A 17,811-nucleotide genomic window follows, 5' to 3' on the forward strand; every position below is an offset into this window, starting at 1 on the left:
CAGTCTGCACCGCAAACCCCGCTTTGCATCCAGCATTTATAATGGTGTTAAATATATTTAAAAAGTGTTTTTAATTTAAAGGGGGGGTGGCACTCAGAGGCTTTTTATGTGAAAGGGGTCACCCGTACAAAAGTTTGAGAACCACTGTGTTACATACCACAGATGCTGGAAATGGAGTTATGCCCTTTCACTTTTGCAGGGGCTGGGCCACCCTTCCTTACCACTCCCCTGCGAGTTTGTATTATCTAGGCAGAGGAGGCGCTACAGAGAAATTCTGGCCAAGCAGCTCCAAGCTGTGACATTATCAAGAGAGGGGCGGGTGTCTGAGAAATAAATAGAGAGAGAGAAGGGGAACGGGTGGAGGAAACTAGGGAGACAGAAATAGCAAAGAGTGAGAGAACAGGAACAGGAGAAAGAGGCAGGGGTGAGAGTTAAAAACACGTGTGGGGGGGGCAAAGGGGAGAACGATCATGGAGCTGCTCCTGTGGCTCTGGTCCCAGCTTCGATCCTGCGGGAACAACCTCCCAGCACTGGGCATAACCATCACAGTCTTCGCTCTGCTATTTGATTTCCTGAAGCGCAGGAAGAGCTGGAGTCGCTACCCACCAGGGCCGACCTCGCTGCCTTTCATTGGGACCATGCTGCAGATCGATTTCCACAACCCGCACCGCTCCTTTACCCAGGTCAGTGCCAGAGGGGCTGGAGAGCACAGCTAAGGTGACCAGATAGCAAGTGTGAAAAACTGGGATGGGGTGGGGGGTAATTGGTGTCTATATAAGACAAAACCCTGGATATCAGAACTGTCCCTATAAAATCGGGACATCTGGTCACCCTAAGCACAGCGTGCTGGGGAACAGAGCTGGTGCGGGCAGGTGGTTCCTTAATCCAGCAGGTGTGGGCTGGAGGGGTTATTTTACATGTTGGGGCATGTCAGTAGCAGTCAGTCCACTAGGGGAGGAGGGGCTCTAACCCTCTCTGATTACAGCAGAACCTCAAAGATAGGAACGTCCGAGTGGTGGACTTACCGGTCAACCGGACACCCTCTGGAACCGGAAGTCCTCAATAAATCAGGCAGGCAGCAGCGCAGAACAACAACAACAAAAAATACCCCCGCAAATACCGTACTGCCTGGGGCTCAGGGCTTCAGCCAAGGGGGTTGAGGCCACAGCCGCAGGGTGGGAGACTCAGGGCTGAGGGGACTCGGGGCTTCTGACCCTCGGGAGCAGCAGGGTTCAGAGCTTTAGGGGCAGGAGGGATGGGGCTCCTAGCTTCAGCCCCGGGTAGGGCGCCGGGGCTCAGGGCTTTAGCTAGCAGGGGAGCACCCCAGCACTCCCACTGTAGCTAAAGTCCCAAGTCCTGGCGCCGCTCGCTGAAGCTGGGAACGGAGCCGAGGGGAGCCCCGGCACCCCCCGCGGGCCAGGGCAGGAGCAGAGACGCGGGGCTGAAGCCCCTCCCCCTCGGTCTAAAGCCCGGAGCCCTGGCGCTCCTGCTGGGCAGAAGCCCTGAGCGCTCCGCCCCGGGTCAGAAGCTTCCGACTCTCCTGCCCCCGCTCTGACTCCCCCGACCCCCACCCACCCTGGGGGTGCAGCCCCAATCCTCCCCCCCCCCCCGCTGAGGTCCCTAACCTCCTCTTCAGAGTTACAGACGGACACCTGAGGTGTCCCTAACTGCGAGGTTCTCCTGTATCTGCTGTGGCTTTGCTCTGGCTCTAGAATCCAGAGGGCAACATTCCACTCCCAAGCCCAGTAGAATTCTCTGCACGTGTTGTGATAGCGCTGGAGGAGAGTGACACACTCTCTCTCGCTCTCTCTCTTTACCTTCGCCCTGTAATTTCAGTTGGAGACATTGTAGTGTGCTGGGATGTTGCACAATATTAGCACCGTTAAACAGCTGCTGCATTCCACCTCAGAGATGTCTGCACTTCAGTGGTGGGTGAACTGGTCCTTTTATGTACCATTTATAGCCTCTGGGATGAAAAGGGCTAGTGAAGGATTTATTGTATATGAAAATTCACTTGTCTCTGCTCAGATCCATTAATTCAAAAGTTTCTCTGGTTTGGGGATGTGGATGCATAGACGACAGCTTCCTTGTAGAAATGATAAAGAGTCTCAGCAAAAGTGAACAAAACCATAATCTCCAGGATATGCTTTTATGTAATCTCCAGGAAACTTTAGGATGTGCTTGCTGGCTGTGTCTGCCCTAACAAGAGCACATACAACCCCTACAGGGTTAGTTCTTTCAAGTGAATGCTTTTTCCTGTCTGGGAAACTATTGATGTAGCTGTGATGGGTTAGATCACACAACCCCCCTTGGGAACTGCCACCTGATCTGCCAAGACTACCTCTGATCCTGCTTTCCTGCCCTGTCAGTTTAGGACTTCAGTGCCCTGACTCATTTGAGTCAGACTTGCTAGCCTGCTGCAAACCCAGACCCAGGTCTGAATCATGTCCCCTAACAGCTATAGGCTTAGCTGATTTCAGGTAACAGACATATTCTTATCTTTAACACTCAGATGCCCAACTCCCAACTGGGTCTAAACCCAAATAAATCCATTTTACCCTGTATAAATCATAAACTCCTTCAGAGACCCTTTTCCAGTCCCCCAATACATCACTTTCAAGTGGCAGGCCCCCGGCCTTCACTTCACTCTGGTGTGGGACAATGTTCCCTCTAATTTTTCCCATCCATGTGCGGAATGAATTTTGTTATGTGCACCAACATGGAGGCGATGTGTGGCAGAGGTGGGGCCGAAGGGTTCGGAGTGTGAGAGGGGGCTTAGGGCGGGGATGCAGGGGGTGAGGGCTCTGACTGGGGAGGTGGGCTCTGGGATGGAGCCGGGGATGAGGGGTTCAGGGTGTGGGAGGGGGCTCAGGGCTGGGGCAGTGGGTTGAGGTGTGGGGTGCTGAGGGCTCCAGCTGGGGATGAGGTGTTTGGGGTGCAGGCTGCCCCAGAGCTGCAGTGGGGAGAAAGGACTCCCCCCAGTCTTCTCCCTGCCACAGCAGATCCAGGACTGGGGCCAGGGGAGAAACGCCTCTCCCCGCCCCAGCCCCTGGGCTGGCGGAGTCCTCTCTCCCTGCCGCAGCCCCGGAGCTGGGAGGGTGTGACGGGTTGGATCACAGAAACCCTCTTGGGAGCTGCCAACCAATGTACCAAGATTACTTCTATCCCTGTTTTCCCTGCCAGCTCAGGACTCCAGCACCCTGTCTTGCTGAGCCAGACACTCCCGTCTGCTCCAACACAGATCCAGGGTCTGAACCACGTGCCCCAAAGCTGCAGGTTTACCTCAAAACAGCTCACAGAAGTGTGCTTGTCTTTAGCACTCAGATGCCCAACTCCCAGTGGGGTCTAAACCCAAATAAATCCGTTTTACCCTGCATAAAGCTTATGCAGGGTAAACTCATAAATTGTTTGCACTCTATAACACTGATAGAGAGATATGCACAGTTGTTTGCTCCCCCAGGTATTAATACATACTCTGAGTTAATTAATAAGTAAAAGGTGATTTTATTAAATACAGAAAGTAGGATTTAAGTGGTTCCAAGTAGTACCAGACAGAACAAAGTAAGTCACCAAGCAAAATAAAATAAAACATGCAAATACAGATAATCTCACCCTCAGAGATGCTTCAATAATTTTTTTCCTCAGACTGGACACCTTCCAGGCCTGGGCACAATTCTTTCCCCTGGTACAGCTCTTGTTCCAGCTCAGGTGGTAGCTAGGGGATTCCTCATGATGGCTCTCCTCTTTGTTCTGTTCCACCCATTTATATATCTTTTGCATACGGCGGGAATCCTTTGTCCCTCTGGACTCCCCCCCCCCCCCAAATAGAAAAGCACTAGGTTAACGATGGATACCAGTTTAGGTGACATGATCACGTCACTGTAAGACCCCAAGCCTTCATTCCTCCCAGCCTGACTCACAGGAAGGCTTGCCTGCAAACAGAGCCGTCCACAGTCAATTGTCCTGGTTGATGGAAGCCATCAAGATTCCAAACCACCATTAATGGCCCACACTTTGCATAATTACAATAGGCCCTCAGAGTTATATTTCATATTTCTAGTTTCAGATATAAGAGTGATACATTTATACAAATAGGATGACCACACTCAGTAGATTATAAGCTTTGTAATGATACCTTACAAGAGACCTTTTGCATGAAGCATATAAAATCATACAGAGTGCAACATCACAGTAGCTTGTGGCAACTAAATCATATTATATTTTGTGATTATAGTTGCCAAACTCCAGAGGCCCCTTTTCTAGGCTGGTACCTTTCAACACTCCAGTCACAGGGAAACTGGGTCTGGTTCTTGTTTTCACCATGCAGCAGAAAGAGCTTTTGAGTTTCCAGATCAAATCAGATGATGACAATGCTAACAACACTTTTGACCTGTAGCTGCTTTTAACTCCACATTTTTAGTAACAACATATTATTCCCTTTTCTGTCCCTATTTCCATTTCACACAATTTCATTTTGCTTTCTTGCATTTCTGACAGAACGGAAATTAAAACTGCTCCTTTTACTTACAGAATCATGGAAATCAAAGATAGAAATGGTCTATTCTTATCCACCCCTCTACCTTCTAGTGGTATGCCCCTGAGGGATTTATCCAGTTTTAATGACCAGCAATGAGGCTTTCATCACTTCCCCAAAGAAACTTCCCCAGACTGATACACCTCTCGCTGAGGATTTGTTTCTTGATGTCCAGAGTAAATTTTCCTTTATTTAGACTCATTCCATTACTCCTTCATCCAACCCTAAACAATTTCCCTCCATCCTTTGCATTTGAACCTTTCAAAGACTTGCTGGCAGCAATCAGTCTCCCACCTTAGATATTTGACCAGTCTATATATTTAGATCATTTTATCTTTCCTCATGAATCAGCCCATCCAGCTGTCTAATCTTTTTTGTGGCTTTTCTCTGAATTCTCCCCATTTTAATCAGTATCTTTCTGGTAATGAGGTGAATGCCGGCAATGCTAGGCACTGTTACAGATGCAGGTTTGCATGGGCGGCAGGTATAATAGGCCAGGAAAGGCAAAAACCTCCCCTGGTGCAGCCACCACCGACCCTGCCACCGGACACCTGGGCTGTGGTGGCCTCACCTCTTCCCCTCCCTGCTAGGAATGGGCTTGTGCGGGAAGTTTTTGCTACTTTATTATGCGCCATGCAGGTTCCTGGGTAGCTGAGGAGGCGGTATCTGCTACTCAGTGTCCCAAGTCCCTTGGACTCCCCAGAGACATTACTGATGAACCCGGGAAGCGGAGTAGCAGATACCGCCCTTCTCAGCCACCCGGGAACCTGCATGGCGCATATAAAAGCTCGGCATTCTTCGCCTGGCTGCTCCTCTCCAGCACTCTCCACCCCCTCTCTGGAGGTCCACCCTGCCACTCACCTGTTCCTCCTCTCATCGCTGCTTGGCCGCCCCCCGGCTCACCCCCCCCCCCGCCACTATTCGCTGGTCCCTCTCCCCCCTCCCCCGCTTGACCCGCACATGGCGAGGGGCAGCGGGGGGGCTGACCAGGAAGGAGAGGAGAGATGCATGCAGCAAGGGGGAGAAGCAGGGTGGGGGAGGAGGGACCAGTGAGCAGCAGCAGGGGGGGGACGAGCAGGAAGGGGGAAGGATAGGAGGGTTGCACTTGGTGAGCAGCGATGGGGCTGAGTGGTTGGGGAGGAGGGATGACAGCGGGGAGGGCCGAGCAGGAAAAGGGGGAGGACGAGCAAGGGAGGTGGTGGAACGGGGTTGGAGTGTGGATGGGGCCGTGGGCGGAAAAGGTGGGATGGGGAGCTAGCCTCCGGCCGGTCTAACATTTCTGTCTGGCCCGCCGGGCTCTTTGGCTGCCCCCTGAAGAGCTCCGGGCCACTAAAACTCCCACAGCGCAGCGGGGTGCTCAGGCAGGCAGCCTGCCTGCCATGGCCCCACACCGCTCCCAGAAACGGCTGGCGGCTTCTGGCATGTCTCTGTGCGCCGCTGGCGGGGGGGGGGAAGGCGGCTCTGCGCGCTGCTCCCTGCAGTGGTGGGGAGCCCAGCGCCCTTTAAATCCCCGCCGCGGAAGCCGGTTCGGTCCGGCACGGCATCCTGGCTCTTGCCGGTACGCCAGACCGGATCGGACCGGCTTACTTTCACTTCTGAATGCAGCCCTCTGCCCCCAGAATTATGCCGATGTTAAAAAGTGGGCAGGCCTGGCCCTCCCAATTTTAAAACTGGGGGGCCATGGCTCCCTGCCCCCTCCCCTTCACCTCCTTGTTCCGGCACCCCTGCTCTTGGATCACTATAACAGGCTTACCATGGAGTCACAGACAGTCTCCCTCTCCAGTCTATCTTGCCACCCAGACAAACTGGACTTAGTGATAAATGGTCACCAAAAATCACACCACATTCAGGTTGTTCCCAGTCCCAAGAGACCAGTCACTTACCCCAGATCAGTTGGTACCCTAGATCTTACACCAAAGACAACACCTGTAGCCAATCCTGTAATAAATGATCAAAGGTTTGTTAACTAGGAAAAAGAAATAACAGAGTTATTTGCAGGTTCAAGCAAGCAAACGTATACACACAAATGAGTTCTCATCTAAAACCTAAGGGTGACCGAGTTGCAGTGATCTGTCTATTCAAAGTGTCTTTCAGGGCGGACCCATCAGGCAACCCTGGGGAACTCTCGCCCTGTAAGAGTTCAGACAGCCAAACAGATGGAAAATTTTCCTGTGACTTTGTTTTATTTCCTTCATTCAGCTTCCAAGTCCACAGGACAGGCTTCCTTGCACATGGCATTTCCAAGGTGGGATAGGCCCATTAGCCAATCCTTTGTTTGCAATATTCCTTGATGACCCAGCTGATTTTGATAGTCCTTCTGGATGGGGTGGGAGAGAATTCCTGTGCCTGCGTTCACAAGTTCAGAGCCAGGGACAGCTCTATGTATTTTGCCGCCCCAAGCATGGCAGTCAGGTGGCTTTTGGCAGCGTGCCTGCGGGAGGTCCCCGGTCCCGCGGCTTCGGCTTACTCGCCGCCGAATTGCTGCCGAAACCGCAGGACCAGCAGACCTCGAGCAGGCGCATCGCCGAAGGCTCCCTGACTGCCGCCCCCCAGCGATGGGCAGGCCGCCCCCTGTGGCTTGCCGCCCCAGGCATGCGCTTGGTGCGCTGGTGCCTGGAGCCGCCCTTGTTTAGAGCAGACATTTGCAAAGTTATAAAGCAAAACTTACATATTTTCTTATGGCGCGGAACACAGACATTGCAAGTGAGATTAATGCCTGCAGCAACTTACAAGCATTTCATAGTCTAAACACTAAATACATTCTTGTAAGACTAATACCTATTTTGAGCAAACTAACATATAGGTAAACTGGTGGGTCTCCAGCAATGAGTTTGTTAGTTCTCAGTGCCTGCAGCCTAGGCAAGAGCTTGCACCTCGTTTGCCAGCATCACAGCAAATGCCCCCCCAATCCCTTATGTCAGTAATTTTTATTTTGCATGTATCTGTAGCTAGCACTGCTATACCCTCTGTGATAATATTAGATTTCATAAACTAAGCAAGGTTGGGCCTGGTCAGTATTAGAATGGGATATTTTTCAGGTATTTAAAAGGGTGTCATAAGGAGGAGGGAGAAAACTTGTTCACCTTAGCCTCTAAGGATCGAACCAGAAGCAATGGGTTTAAACTGCAGCAAGGGAGGTCTAGGTTGGACATTAGGAAAAAGTTTCTAACTGCCAGGGTGGTTAAACACTGGAATAAATTGCCTAGGGAGGTTGTGGAATCTCCATCTCTGGAGATATTTAAGAGTAGGTTAGATAAATGTCTATCAGGGATGGTCTAGACAGTATTTGGTCCTGCCATGCGAGCAGGGGACTGGACTCGATGACCTCTCGAGGTCCCTTCCAGTCCTAGAATCTATGAATCTATGAATCTCCTAGGCAAAGCCATGTGCTGCAGGAAGTGTTGTAGAAGGCTCTCTGTGTCGGTGGTTAAACCAGTGCCACACCATGGTTTTAAGGAACAATGTACGCTTGGGTCTGTTATATCTGAAGACACCAAAAGAGATCCTGACCGCCGGTAGTCGTTAAAGACCCCGTGACATTTTCACAAGATCCCTGGCCAAATTTCAACTTGGTTAGTTATGTTCTCCTGACATAAACTCTTTCCGCAGCTTCAGCTGACAATGGTGGTATTCTTCACTCCTTGTGTAACTGGCTGTGTAGTGCTGCTGTGAGTTGTTCCACTCCAGAGGTGGCTGCACATCAGTGATTAGCTAACAAGCCCAATAGAGAGCTCTGAGATCCTTCGAAGTTAGAGAGTGAACAGAAATGCAAGATGATATTTTCCAGGCTTGCTTTCCAGCAAATGTAAGTGTCATCTGGCTTCCAACAATATATTTTTCCTTTTTCTTTTTTTGGCAGCTGAGTAAAAAATATGGAAATGTCTTTAGTCTCCAGAACTGCTGGAGTAATATGATAGTAGTGAATGGATTCAAAGCAGTAAAGGAAGCATTGGTCCAGAAATCAGAGGACTTTGCTGACCGACCGTATTTTCCTATACATGAGCACTTGGGTTATGGAGAGAACTCCGAAGGCAAGTACCTTGGAAACTAACATTGTTCTCTGGTAGTGTTGCAGGGGGACTGGCTTTATCATATGAGCTCCTGGAGAGGTTAAAGGGGACTTAAGGAGTCAGGGTCGGCTCCAGGCACCAACGTAGCAAGCTGGTGCTTGGGGTGGCACATGGAAGGGGGCGGCACGTCCGGCTCTTCGGCGGCGGGTCCCTCGGTCCCTCTTGCGGGAAGGACCTGCCGCCGAATTGCCGCTGAAGAATGAAGCGGTGGAGGTCGAGTTGCGGCGGAAGTGCCGCAGATCGCGATTGCGGCTTTTTTTTTTTTTTGGCTGCTTGGGGCGGCAAAAACCCTGGAGCCGGCCCTGTAAGGAGTGAACTGCCTCCCTTTCTTGTCCCTCTGCTGATGTCGCTTTTGCTGGAGTCTGCCCCTGACACTACCTCTCATGAGGAGGAAGTCAGGTTAGATGAAAATGGGGACTCTCCTTCCCAACTGCAGCGCTGCAACAACTACTAAGATGTGGCCAGTCTGAAATGTTCAGTAGAATGTACATGCTAATCAATACTGATTGGCTGCCATTGTCAGAACGGGCAGATTCCTATCCCTCACCACATGTATGTACCTTTCTCGGCTTGTAAAAAAAATAACCTCCTTCTGAGGAACCTCCAGGACCCAAGAGTGAAAGTGGGGGAGGGTAGAAATAAATGCAACCTAAAAGGGAGGCTTGTTGGGCTGGAATAATCTCGGGTTATCCCAAAGCACTTTCATAACAAAGATTAGAGCTGGAAAAATATCTATAGAGCCACATATTCTCAACCTCGCCCTGGCCCATACTCTGGCCAATGCAGGGATGCTCCCTATAGTATGTTCTCCAGTGCTTTGTCCAATCCAATTTTAAATGACTTGTGATGGGGCATCCATTAATTCCTTTGAGAGACTATTGAGTAGTTTAGTAGATCTAATAATTGGGAAATGTTTTCTCACATCCAGACTGAAGCTCACTCCCTCACAGTATAGCATGGCTTAGCTCCATTGACTACATCAGGTTATACCAGTTGCGGATCTGACCCTGAATTTCATGCCATTACTCCTAGCTATATCTTGGACCTCCCTGAATAATCCCTCTCCTTCTGCACTATGAAGGATGCAAAAATAGCTCTCATTAGTTGCCATTTGGTGAAGCTATACTTAGTTCCTTTTATCCTTCCTCACAAACCAGTCCCACCAGGTCAGCCCTATTTTGTTGCTGTCCAGTGAATTTTGCATGGTGTGCTCCCAGAGGTTATTATGTCTCTTGTTTATTAATACTTTCCAGGGGTGGTGCTTGCAAGATATGGTCATGCCTGGAAGGTGCAAAGGAGATTTGCACTCTCCACCTTGAAGAACTTTGGGATGGGAAAGAAATCCCTGGAGCAGCGTATGACCGAGGAAGCTGGATTTCTATGCTCTGCGTTCTGTTCTGAACAAGGTTTGTAGCATCAAGGGAGATGGGGCAGGGGATCAGTGTAACTCCCATAGATAAGGAAATGAAAGGATAAAATGACTGATTATGAAGGAAGGAATAATAACACAGTATCTCACGTTTTTACATAATGCCTTATAGCCAGAAGGATACTAAAGTGCTTTGGAGACCAGACACATAGTGATCATTCATCCAGCACTATCATGAAGCCACCTCTGGGGTTGAACCTGACAGCTATTTTAACATGACAGTTTGTGATGGGAAGTAAAAACGAACAAACAAAACCCAACATCTCCAATTGAATGTGCAAGGGGAATTTTAGGTTGGTAGAATGTAATTACCTCAGCTGGAATTTGGTGAAGGCATCAACACGTAACACATTTCCCAAACATGCCATGAAGTCTTTAAGGACATCACTTTTATGCCTCAACTTAAAAACATCTGTAGCAGCATAGTAACATCTGTCTTTACACAGGAACCATGGGTTCAGTACTGAGGCAAAGAGATGAGTACCACTCACTGAATCTGGAGCACAAACCTGAAATTCTTAAGTTTTCCATGGTGCTCTTTCTTCCATGTATTTACCAGGCCCAACCCTGTTAGTATGGACATCTTTAACTTCCCCAGGTTACATGAGCATGGACTTTAAACTGGTTTGTTCCATAAGCAGTCTTGAAATGTTAGAGGTTCTTGCTCAGTGTGTTCCATGCAGCGAGGGGCAGGCTACAATGATGTTGTGACTCCTAATGTTTTTGGTTGGTCCTGTATGTTTTTCAGGTCGTCCTTTTGATCCACATTTTCTTATAAACAATGCAGTTAGCAATGTGATCTGCTCCCTCGTCTATGGTGAGCGCTTTGACTATGACAATAAGGAATTTCAGAGGATGCTGCATTTGGTTGAACAGGCCTTGAACGAAGAAGCTGGATTCCTGCCCCAGGTAACTCAGCACGTATGATTTGGTCGGTAAGAAGCTGCCATTTGATTGATCAGTAAGATTGTAGTTTAGTGATTCTTTTCTGGGAGCCATAGGGTGTGGTTTTCTCTCTCTCTCTCACTGTATTATCTTAGCTCCTTCTCGTAGTACCTTGGCTGCTGCGCATCCCTGGAGTGTCACAGAGCGTCTTCCGATCCCAAAAGGAGATCCTGAACTTCATAGATGAGCTTGTGAAGGAGCACAGGATGACCTGGAATCCTACCCAAAAGAGAGACTTCACTGATGCTTTTCTACAAGAGCTAGAGAAGGTAGGGAGGAAAGGCAGGTGTAGATCTCTTTGGCTCTATGAATATAGTAGTGATGGGAACACTCCCTATTAGCTTCCCTTGTCCCTTGTTGTAAAGTTTACAAGTAAAATCTTGTCAAGTATCAGGGGGTAGCCGTGTTAGTCTGTATCTATAAAAACAACAAAGAGTCTGGTGGCACCTTAAAGACTAACAGATTTATTTGGGCATAAGCTTTCGTGAGTAAAAACCTCACTTCTTCGGATGCATAGAGTGAAAGCCACAGATGCAGGCACCATACACAGACACATGGAGAGCAGGGAGCCACCCCACAAGTGGCGAACCAGTGCCGACAAGGCCAACTCAATCAGGGTGGATGCAGTCCACTCCCAACAATAGATGAGGAGGTGTCAACTCCAGGAGAGGAAAAGCCGCCCCTGCAGTGAGCCAGCCACTCCCAATCCCCATTCAAGCCCAGACTAACGGTGTTGAATTTGCAAATGAATTTTAGTTCTGCTGTTTCTCTTTGAAGTCTGTTTCTGAAGTTTTTTTGTTCAATGACAGTGACTTTTAAATCTGTGACAGAATGACCAGGAAGATTGAAGTGCTCACCCACTGGCCCGTGCATGTCGCCACTCCCGATGTCCGACCCGCGCCCATTCATTCTCCCGCGGAGGGACTGCCCGGCCCGGCCAATGCACATGGCAGAGGGGCACCGCCGGCACCAGAGTTGGCCTTGTCGGCACTGGTTCGCCACTTGTGGGGTGGCTCCCTGCTCTCCATGTGTCTGTGTATGGTGCCTGCATCTGTGGCTTTCACTCTATGCATCCGAAGAAGTGAGGTTTTTACTCACGAAAGCTTATGCCCAAATAAATCTGTTAGTCTTTAAGTAAAATCTTATTGCTAATAGAACTGCTATGAACAGCTCCCTGTTCTATTTCTTCTGGTTTTCCCTTATCTAGTGAGTCTAATGAGTTCATGCTCAGAAATCAGCTGAAGAATAGGCTGATACTTGGAATTTTAATATGTGCCCAGTGCCCAGTGAAGTCAAAGGTGAGACACTATGCAGTGCCGTAACAAGGGGGAGGCGAGTGAGGCACTTGCCTCGGGTACACAAGGTGGGGGGGGGGGGAAGGACGACACAGAAAGTGGTGGAGAGAAAAAAAAAAGCTGCTGGCACGGAGATATTTAAAACCGGGGTGATCTCCCCCAGCCCCACCTGCAGCCCACCCGCGCCGCCCCCGAGTGTCCCCCGACCCTGACTTGCTTCCCTAGGGTTACCATTCGTCCGGATTCCCCTGGACATGTCCGGCTTTTTAAGCTAAAAATAGCGTCCGGGGGGAATTTGTAAATGTCCGGACTTCCCCCCCATGCAGAGCACACACGGCTAACAGTGCTGCTGGCCGGTGTCACTTACATGGGGCTCTGACACTCAGCCAGAGAGGGCTCCTCCTCCTTCCTCCCTCCCTCCCTGCATCGCAGATCGGCTCCGGCAGTCTGGAGCTCCTCCCCCGCTGCTGCCCAGCGGCTCAGGCAGTTCCTGAGCAAGTTCACCGAGACATTAGGTGAAGAAAGGCCAACAACAAGGGGGTGGGAGAAGGGGCAGGGAGGTTTTGGAGGGGGCAGTCAAGAGACGGGGGGGTCGGGAGTTCGGGGGGGGCTTTCTGGGGGAGGGTGGATAAGGTTTTGGGCAGTCAGGGTACAGGTAGGGGGTAGGGTCCTGGGGGACAATTGGGGGGGGTCTTAGGAGGGGGCAGTTAGGGGACAAGGAACAGGGAAGCTCTCTTAATGGCTCTCCATGCGTCTCTGGACCCTCTCAGCTGTTGGGCTTGGACGGAAACATTGCCTGAGGGTAGTGAGAGAATGGGTTATCGGTGAGGTGGGGGTGGGCGTGAGCCCGGTCAATACGGGCAACCCCTACCAAGATCTGAGCCTTTTCTCACACGCCCGTTAGAGCTCGACATTATGCTGTTTGGGACCCCTCTTTGAGGAAAGCCTCTGGATTGCAAGTCCAACCGCTACCTCCTCGTGGTGAGAGTCGGTAACTGGCTTGGATAGCCAGGCGGATTGCGGAGGACGAACCCACATCCCACATTCAGTGGGGTGTGGGACGGGGTTGGGCAGCCCCATATGGTGCCACATGGATGCCCCCCTGGTAAGGGTAGCCTCCCCCAGGTACGGGTTGACTCCCCCTGGTAAGGGTTAGATTCCCCCTGGTAAGGGTAGCCTCCACCAGGCACGGGTTAGTTTCCCCCTGGAAAGGGTAAGTTTCCCCCAGGTACTGGTTAGTTTCCCCCTGGAAAGGGTTAGTTTCCCCCTGAGAAGGGTAAATCTTTTAGCTATGGAAAAAAGTAATTTATATTTTTATACCGGATTGGCGCTGGACCGGATTAATAACGCCCCCGCTGTTGGCTTTGATGCCCCAGCTGACAGTGTTAAATATATTAGGGGTGTGATCAGGGTCGCTGGACCAATGGATAAAATGGTGTGGACTATAATGAAGTCTCATGAGAATGAGAGTGAGAATCAAGTCCTCCCAGTGGAGCATGGAGAGGAGGTAGAGGAGAATGTTTGTGATGATCATGGTGAGGAGATTTTATCTATCTTACCGATGGTTTTTACAAGGGACACTTTTAATGATTTAACTATGGATAGTTTTAATCCAGATTTTAAGTATTTAAGTACATTTGATGATCCATATGTTAGGGAATCGGGATATCTTAATGCTCATTTAGTTAATGGGTCTAGTTTATTAAATAGTTTTAGACCAAGTACTGATTTTAATAGGGATCGTAATAAGGATCTTAACAGTACTGGTAGTAATACAAATATATTAGAAAGTAGTTCGTGGAAGGATGGGGTTTTTTATTTAGAGTATCCCGTTGATAGTTTTAATTGTCCAATATGTCCCCAGATATTACCAACATTTGGTAAATGGGCCAAACACATTAATGTGGTTCATAAAAGTAAAGCCATACGAGTTGTATGTAGTAAATGTGGAAAATCTTCTCATATCATAATATAGCTTGCCACTACCCCAAGTGCATACCCAAGAAGGCGGATACCCCAATGAAGAGCCATACGTGCTCGGTCTGTGGGCTTGGTTTTCATACTAGATCTGGATTGAGCCAACACTGTAGACATAGACACCCTGCTGTGAGGAATGAGCAAAGAAAAGAAGATATGGCTGCTAAAAGTAAGATCAAAGAGGGACCGACTAGATCTCGTATATGGACCAAAGATGAGGTTGCGCAGCTTATACAGTTGGAAAGGAAATATATTGGGAAAAGGAATATAAATAAATGTATTGAGAGCGAGATGAGGACCAAAACGAATAAACAAATATCAGATAAAAGACGAGAATTAGCAAAGAAGAAGTTAGTGGTAACAGGAGATAGGGAGGAAGTGACTGAGGTAGAGGACATTAGAGTAAATATATTAGAAATTCCGCCCCCAAGAGAGAGGATTTTCCCACTAAAAGGACATCCAGAAGTGGATTTAGTGGAGAAAATATGTAAACAGGGAAAACAAAGTAGGGAGGGAAGAGAAATAATAAATAGTTTAGGGGAAATTGAAGGATTATTAAAGGAGAATTTAACAAAAGCTCTCGGATGGGCAATGTTGGAAAAATTATGTTATTCATTAGTAGAGGGAAAGGAAATGAAAGTCAAATAGAGTTGAGGAATAAAGGAAAAGGGAAGATGAGAAAGGAGGGGAGAAGGAAGCAATTTAATGCAATTAGGAGATATGCTACAAAGAAAGCTAAGTATAAATTCTATCAACAATTATTTGATAAGGATAGAAGAAGATTGACTCGCATTATAATGGGAGAGCCAGATAAGGCTAAGTGTGCTATCCCTATGAAAGAAATTGAGGAATACTATGTAAATATTTTGGGAACAATTGGACATGGTAATATGATAGGGTGGCCATCATCCACAGAGAATGCGGATAATGATATATTAATGAGTCCGATCTCTGTGGATGAGATTAGAATAGCTTTAAGAGAAATAAGAAAAGATAGTGCTCCTGGCCCAGATAAAGTAAAAGTGAGCAATTTGTGGGATATTTTTAATTTAGACTCCTTAATACTTACAAAAATTTTTAATATATGGTTTCTAAATAGACAGGTACCAGATGAATTTAAGAAAAATAGAACGATTTTAATACCAAAGACACAAGATGAGGAGGAAATGAAGAAGTTAACATCTTGGAGACCATTGACAATTGGGTTAGTTTGGATTAGAATCTATACCAAAATATTAGCAAAAAGACTGGTGGAAACAGTTAAGATATGTAATAGACAAAAAGGGTTTATATCCGCCCCTGGGTGTGAGGAAAATATTGCTATATTAGATAATTTGATTAAAGGGGCTAAACGAAATGCGAATGAAATTGCAATAGTGTTCGTAGATCTGGCTAAAGCATTTGATTCTGTGGGACACGGACATATAATAGCCGGGTTGAGAAGATTTGGTATAGATGAACATTTTATAGATATTATTAGGGACCTTTATGATAATTGCACAACTAGGGTATGGGTGGGTGATGAAGCTACTGAGTCTACTTTAATTAGGAGGGGGGTCAAGCAGGGTGACCCGTTGTCCCCAATTTTGTTTAATATTGCTATGGATCCCCTTTTAACTAGATTAGATGTAGAAGGAAGTGGTTTTTATGTTAAGGGTAATAGTGTCACGTCATTGGCTTTTGCCGATGATGTGGCAATTTTAAGTAGCTCATATAAAGGAATGATCAAAAATTTGGGTATTTTAGAGGAGTTTTGTAAAAATACTAATCTCTCTGTTAATGTGAAGAAAACGAAAGGCTTTCATATTTTAACTAAATATAAAACCTATGTAGTTAATCCTAAGGATAATTGGCAGATAGGGTCAGAGGAGATTGAATATGTTCAACCAGGGGATTTTGAAAAATATTTAGGAGCTAGAATAGATCCCTGGATAGGTGTAGGGGGACCGGTACTTAAAGAAAAATTGGAAGATTGGAGTGAGAATTTAATTAAGGCCCCATTAAAACCGGCCCAAAAATATTAATTTTACAGACATACATCTTACCGAAGCTATTTTATAATCTTCTTTTAATAGAACCCCCTTTTAATCTTTTAGACGATCTTGATGTGTTAGTTAGAAAAATAGTTAAAGAGATTTTACATTTACCTCAGTGTACCACAGATGGGATATTTTATTCTAGAGGTAGGGATGGTGGTTTAGCTCTCACTAAGTTTAGTGTGCAAATCCCAAATATGTTAATTCGTAAATGGAGGAGACATATTGTCTCGAGAGATGATTGGATGGACCTATCTTATCTATATGCAGGAGAAAATCTTGTGGATAAAATATTGTTATTTAGTGCAGTAACATCTCATCCCAAGAAATGGAGGGAAGAGGAATTTTTAAGATGGTCGGAACTGAGATGTCAGGGAATAGGGATAAAATATTTTAAAAATGATTTAATTAGTAATTCGATTTTTAGAAACTCTAGTAAAGTTAAATCGTCAGCGTATATCGCAGCATTGCAGCTTAGGGCAAATATTTATCCTACTAGGGAGACATTAGCAAGAGGAAGAGGAGGTGTGAATGCTCTTTGTAGATGGTGCGGTAAAGTGCGGGAGACTGTTCCCCATATCTCAGGACAATGTTATAAGACTAAGAATGCTAGGATAAAAAGGCATAATAGAGTAGTGTCTGCAGTTGTAGATAAGGTTGGTAAATTAGGGTGGAAGGCAATAATAGAGCCCCATTTGAGAAATAGTAAGGGTGAGTTAAGAAAGCCGGATATTATATTTATAAAAGGAGATACAGCAGTGGTGGTTGATGTTACAGTGCGATGGGAGGATAATGCAGGAAGTTTGGAACAAGCCCACAGTGAGAAGGTGGCTTATTATCTCGAGTTAGAGGAAGAAATTAAAAACTTAACGGGAGGTAAAAATATCAACTTCTTTGGTTTTGTGCTTGGGGCGCGTGGCAAGTGGAGTGAAGGTAATAATGATTTGTTACAATTATTGGGAATGGACAGAAGTAAAAATTTTAAGGAGAGTATATGTAGACTTGTTTTATATTCCACTATTGGTATGATGGCTATATTCAGTGACAGGTAAAGATCCCAGAGTTTCCATTCCGTGTATCTTGCCAAAACTAAATTTTAGCTATTTTGGTTTCCATGCTCTAAATTTTCAAATTTTTAATATTGTTTTGAACATTAACATATTTAGTGTTATTTAATATCTGTCCTTCAATGGAATGGTTTTAACTATATAATAAATACTTATTAATGGATGAAATTCCAAATAAAATTATTAGTTTATTTTTTTTTTACTACTGGATGTGGATGCGGACTGGCCACGTATAGTAACCAGGAAAGGGCAGGTAGTCACGCCTGTACATAAATAGGGGCTGGGGTTCTGGAGGGCAGTTAGGAGCAGGGGTCCCAGGAGGGGGCAGTCAGGGGACAAGGGGGGGGTTGGGAGTTCTGGGGGGGGCTGTCAGGGGACAGGAGTGGGGAGAGGGATTGGAGCAGTCACGGGACAGGGAACAGAGGGGTTTAGATGGGTCGGGAGTTCTGGGGGGGGGG

General features: G+C 47.3%; 1 protein-coding gene across 1 annotated transcript in view; it reads left to right on the plus strand.

The window, feature by feature from the left end:
• Positions 1-341: 341 nt before the first annotated feature.
• Positions 342-17,811, plus strand: part of LOC117879730 (cytochrome P450 2D14-like) — a 38,305-nt gene continuing 20,835 nt past the window's right edge. The window contains exons 1-5 of the mRNA XM_034774977.1: positions 342-683; positions 8,394-8,565; positions 9,858-10,010; positions 10,782-10,942; positions 11,074-11,247. Coding sequence (XP_034630868.1) covers positions 471-683; positions 8,394-8,565; positions 9,858-10,010; positions 10,782-10,942; positions 11,074-11,247 — 873 coding nt within the window. The 5' untranslated portion in view covers positions 342-470. The remainder of the gene's footprint in view (positions 684-8,393; positions 8,566-9,857; positions 10,011-10,781; positions 10,943-11,073; positions 11,248-17,811) is intronic.

The sequence above is a fragment of the Trachemys scripta genome, chromosome 1, assembly GCF_013100865.1.
Source record: "Trachemys scripta elegans isolate TJP31775 chromosome 1, CAS_Tse_1.0, whole genome shotgun sequence".
NCBI classification, from domain to species: domain Eukaryota; kingdom Metazoa; phylum Chordata; order Testudines; family Emydidae; genus Trachemys; species Trachemys scripta.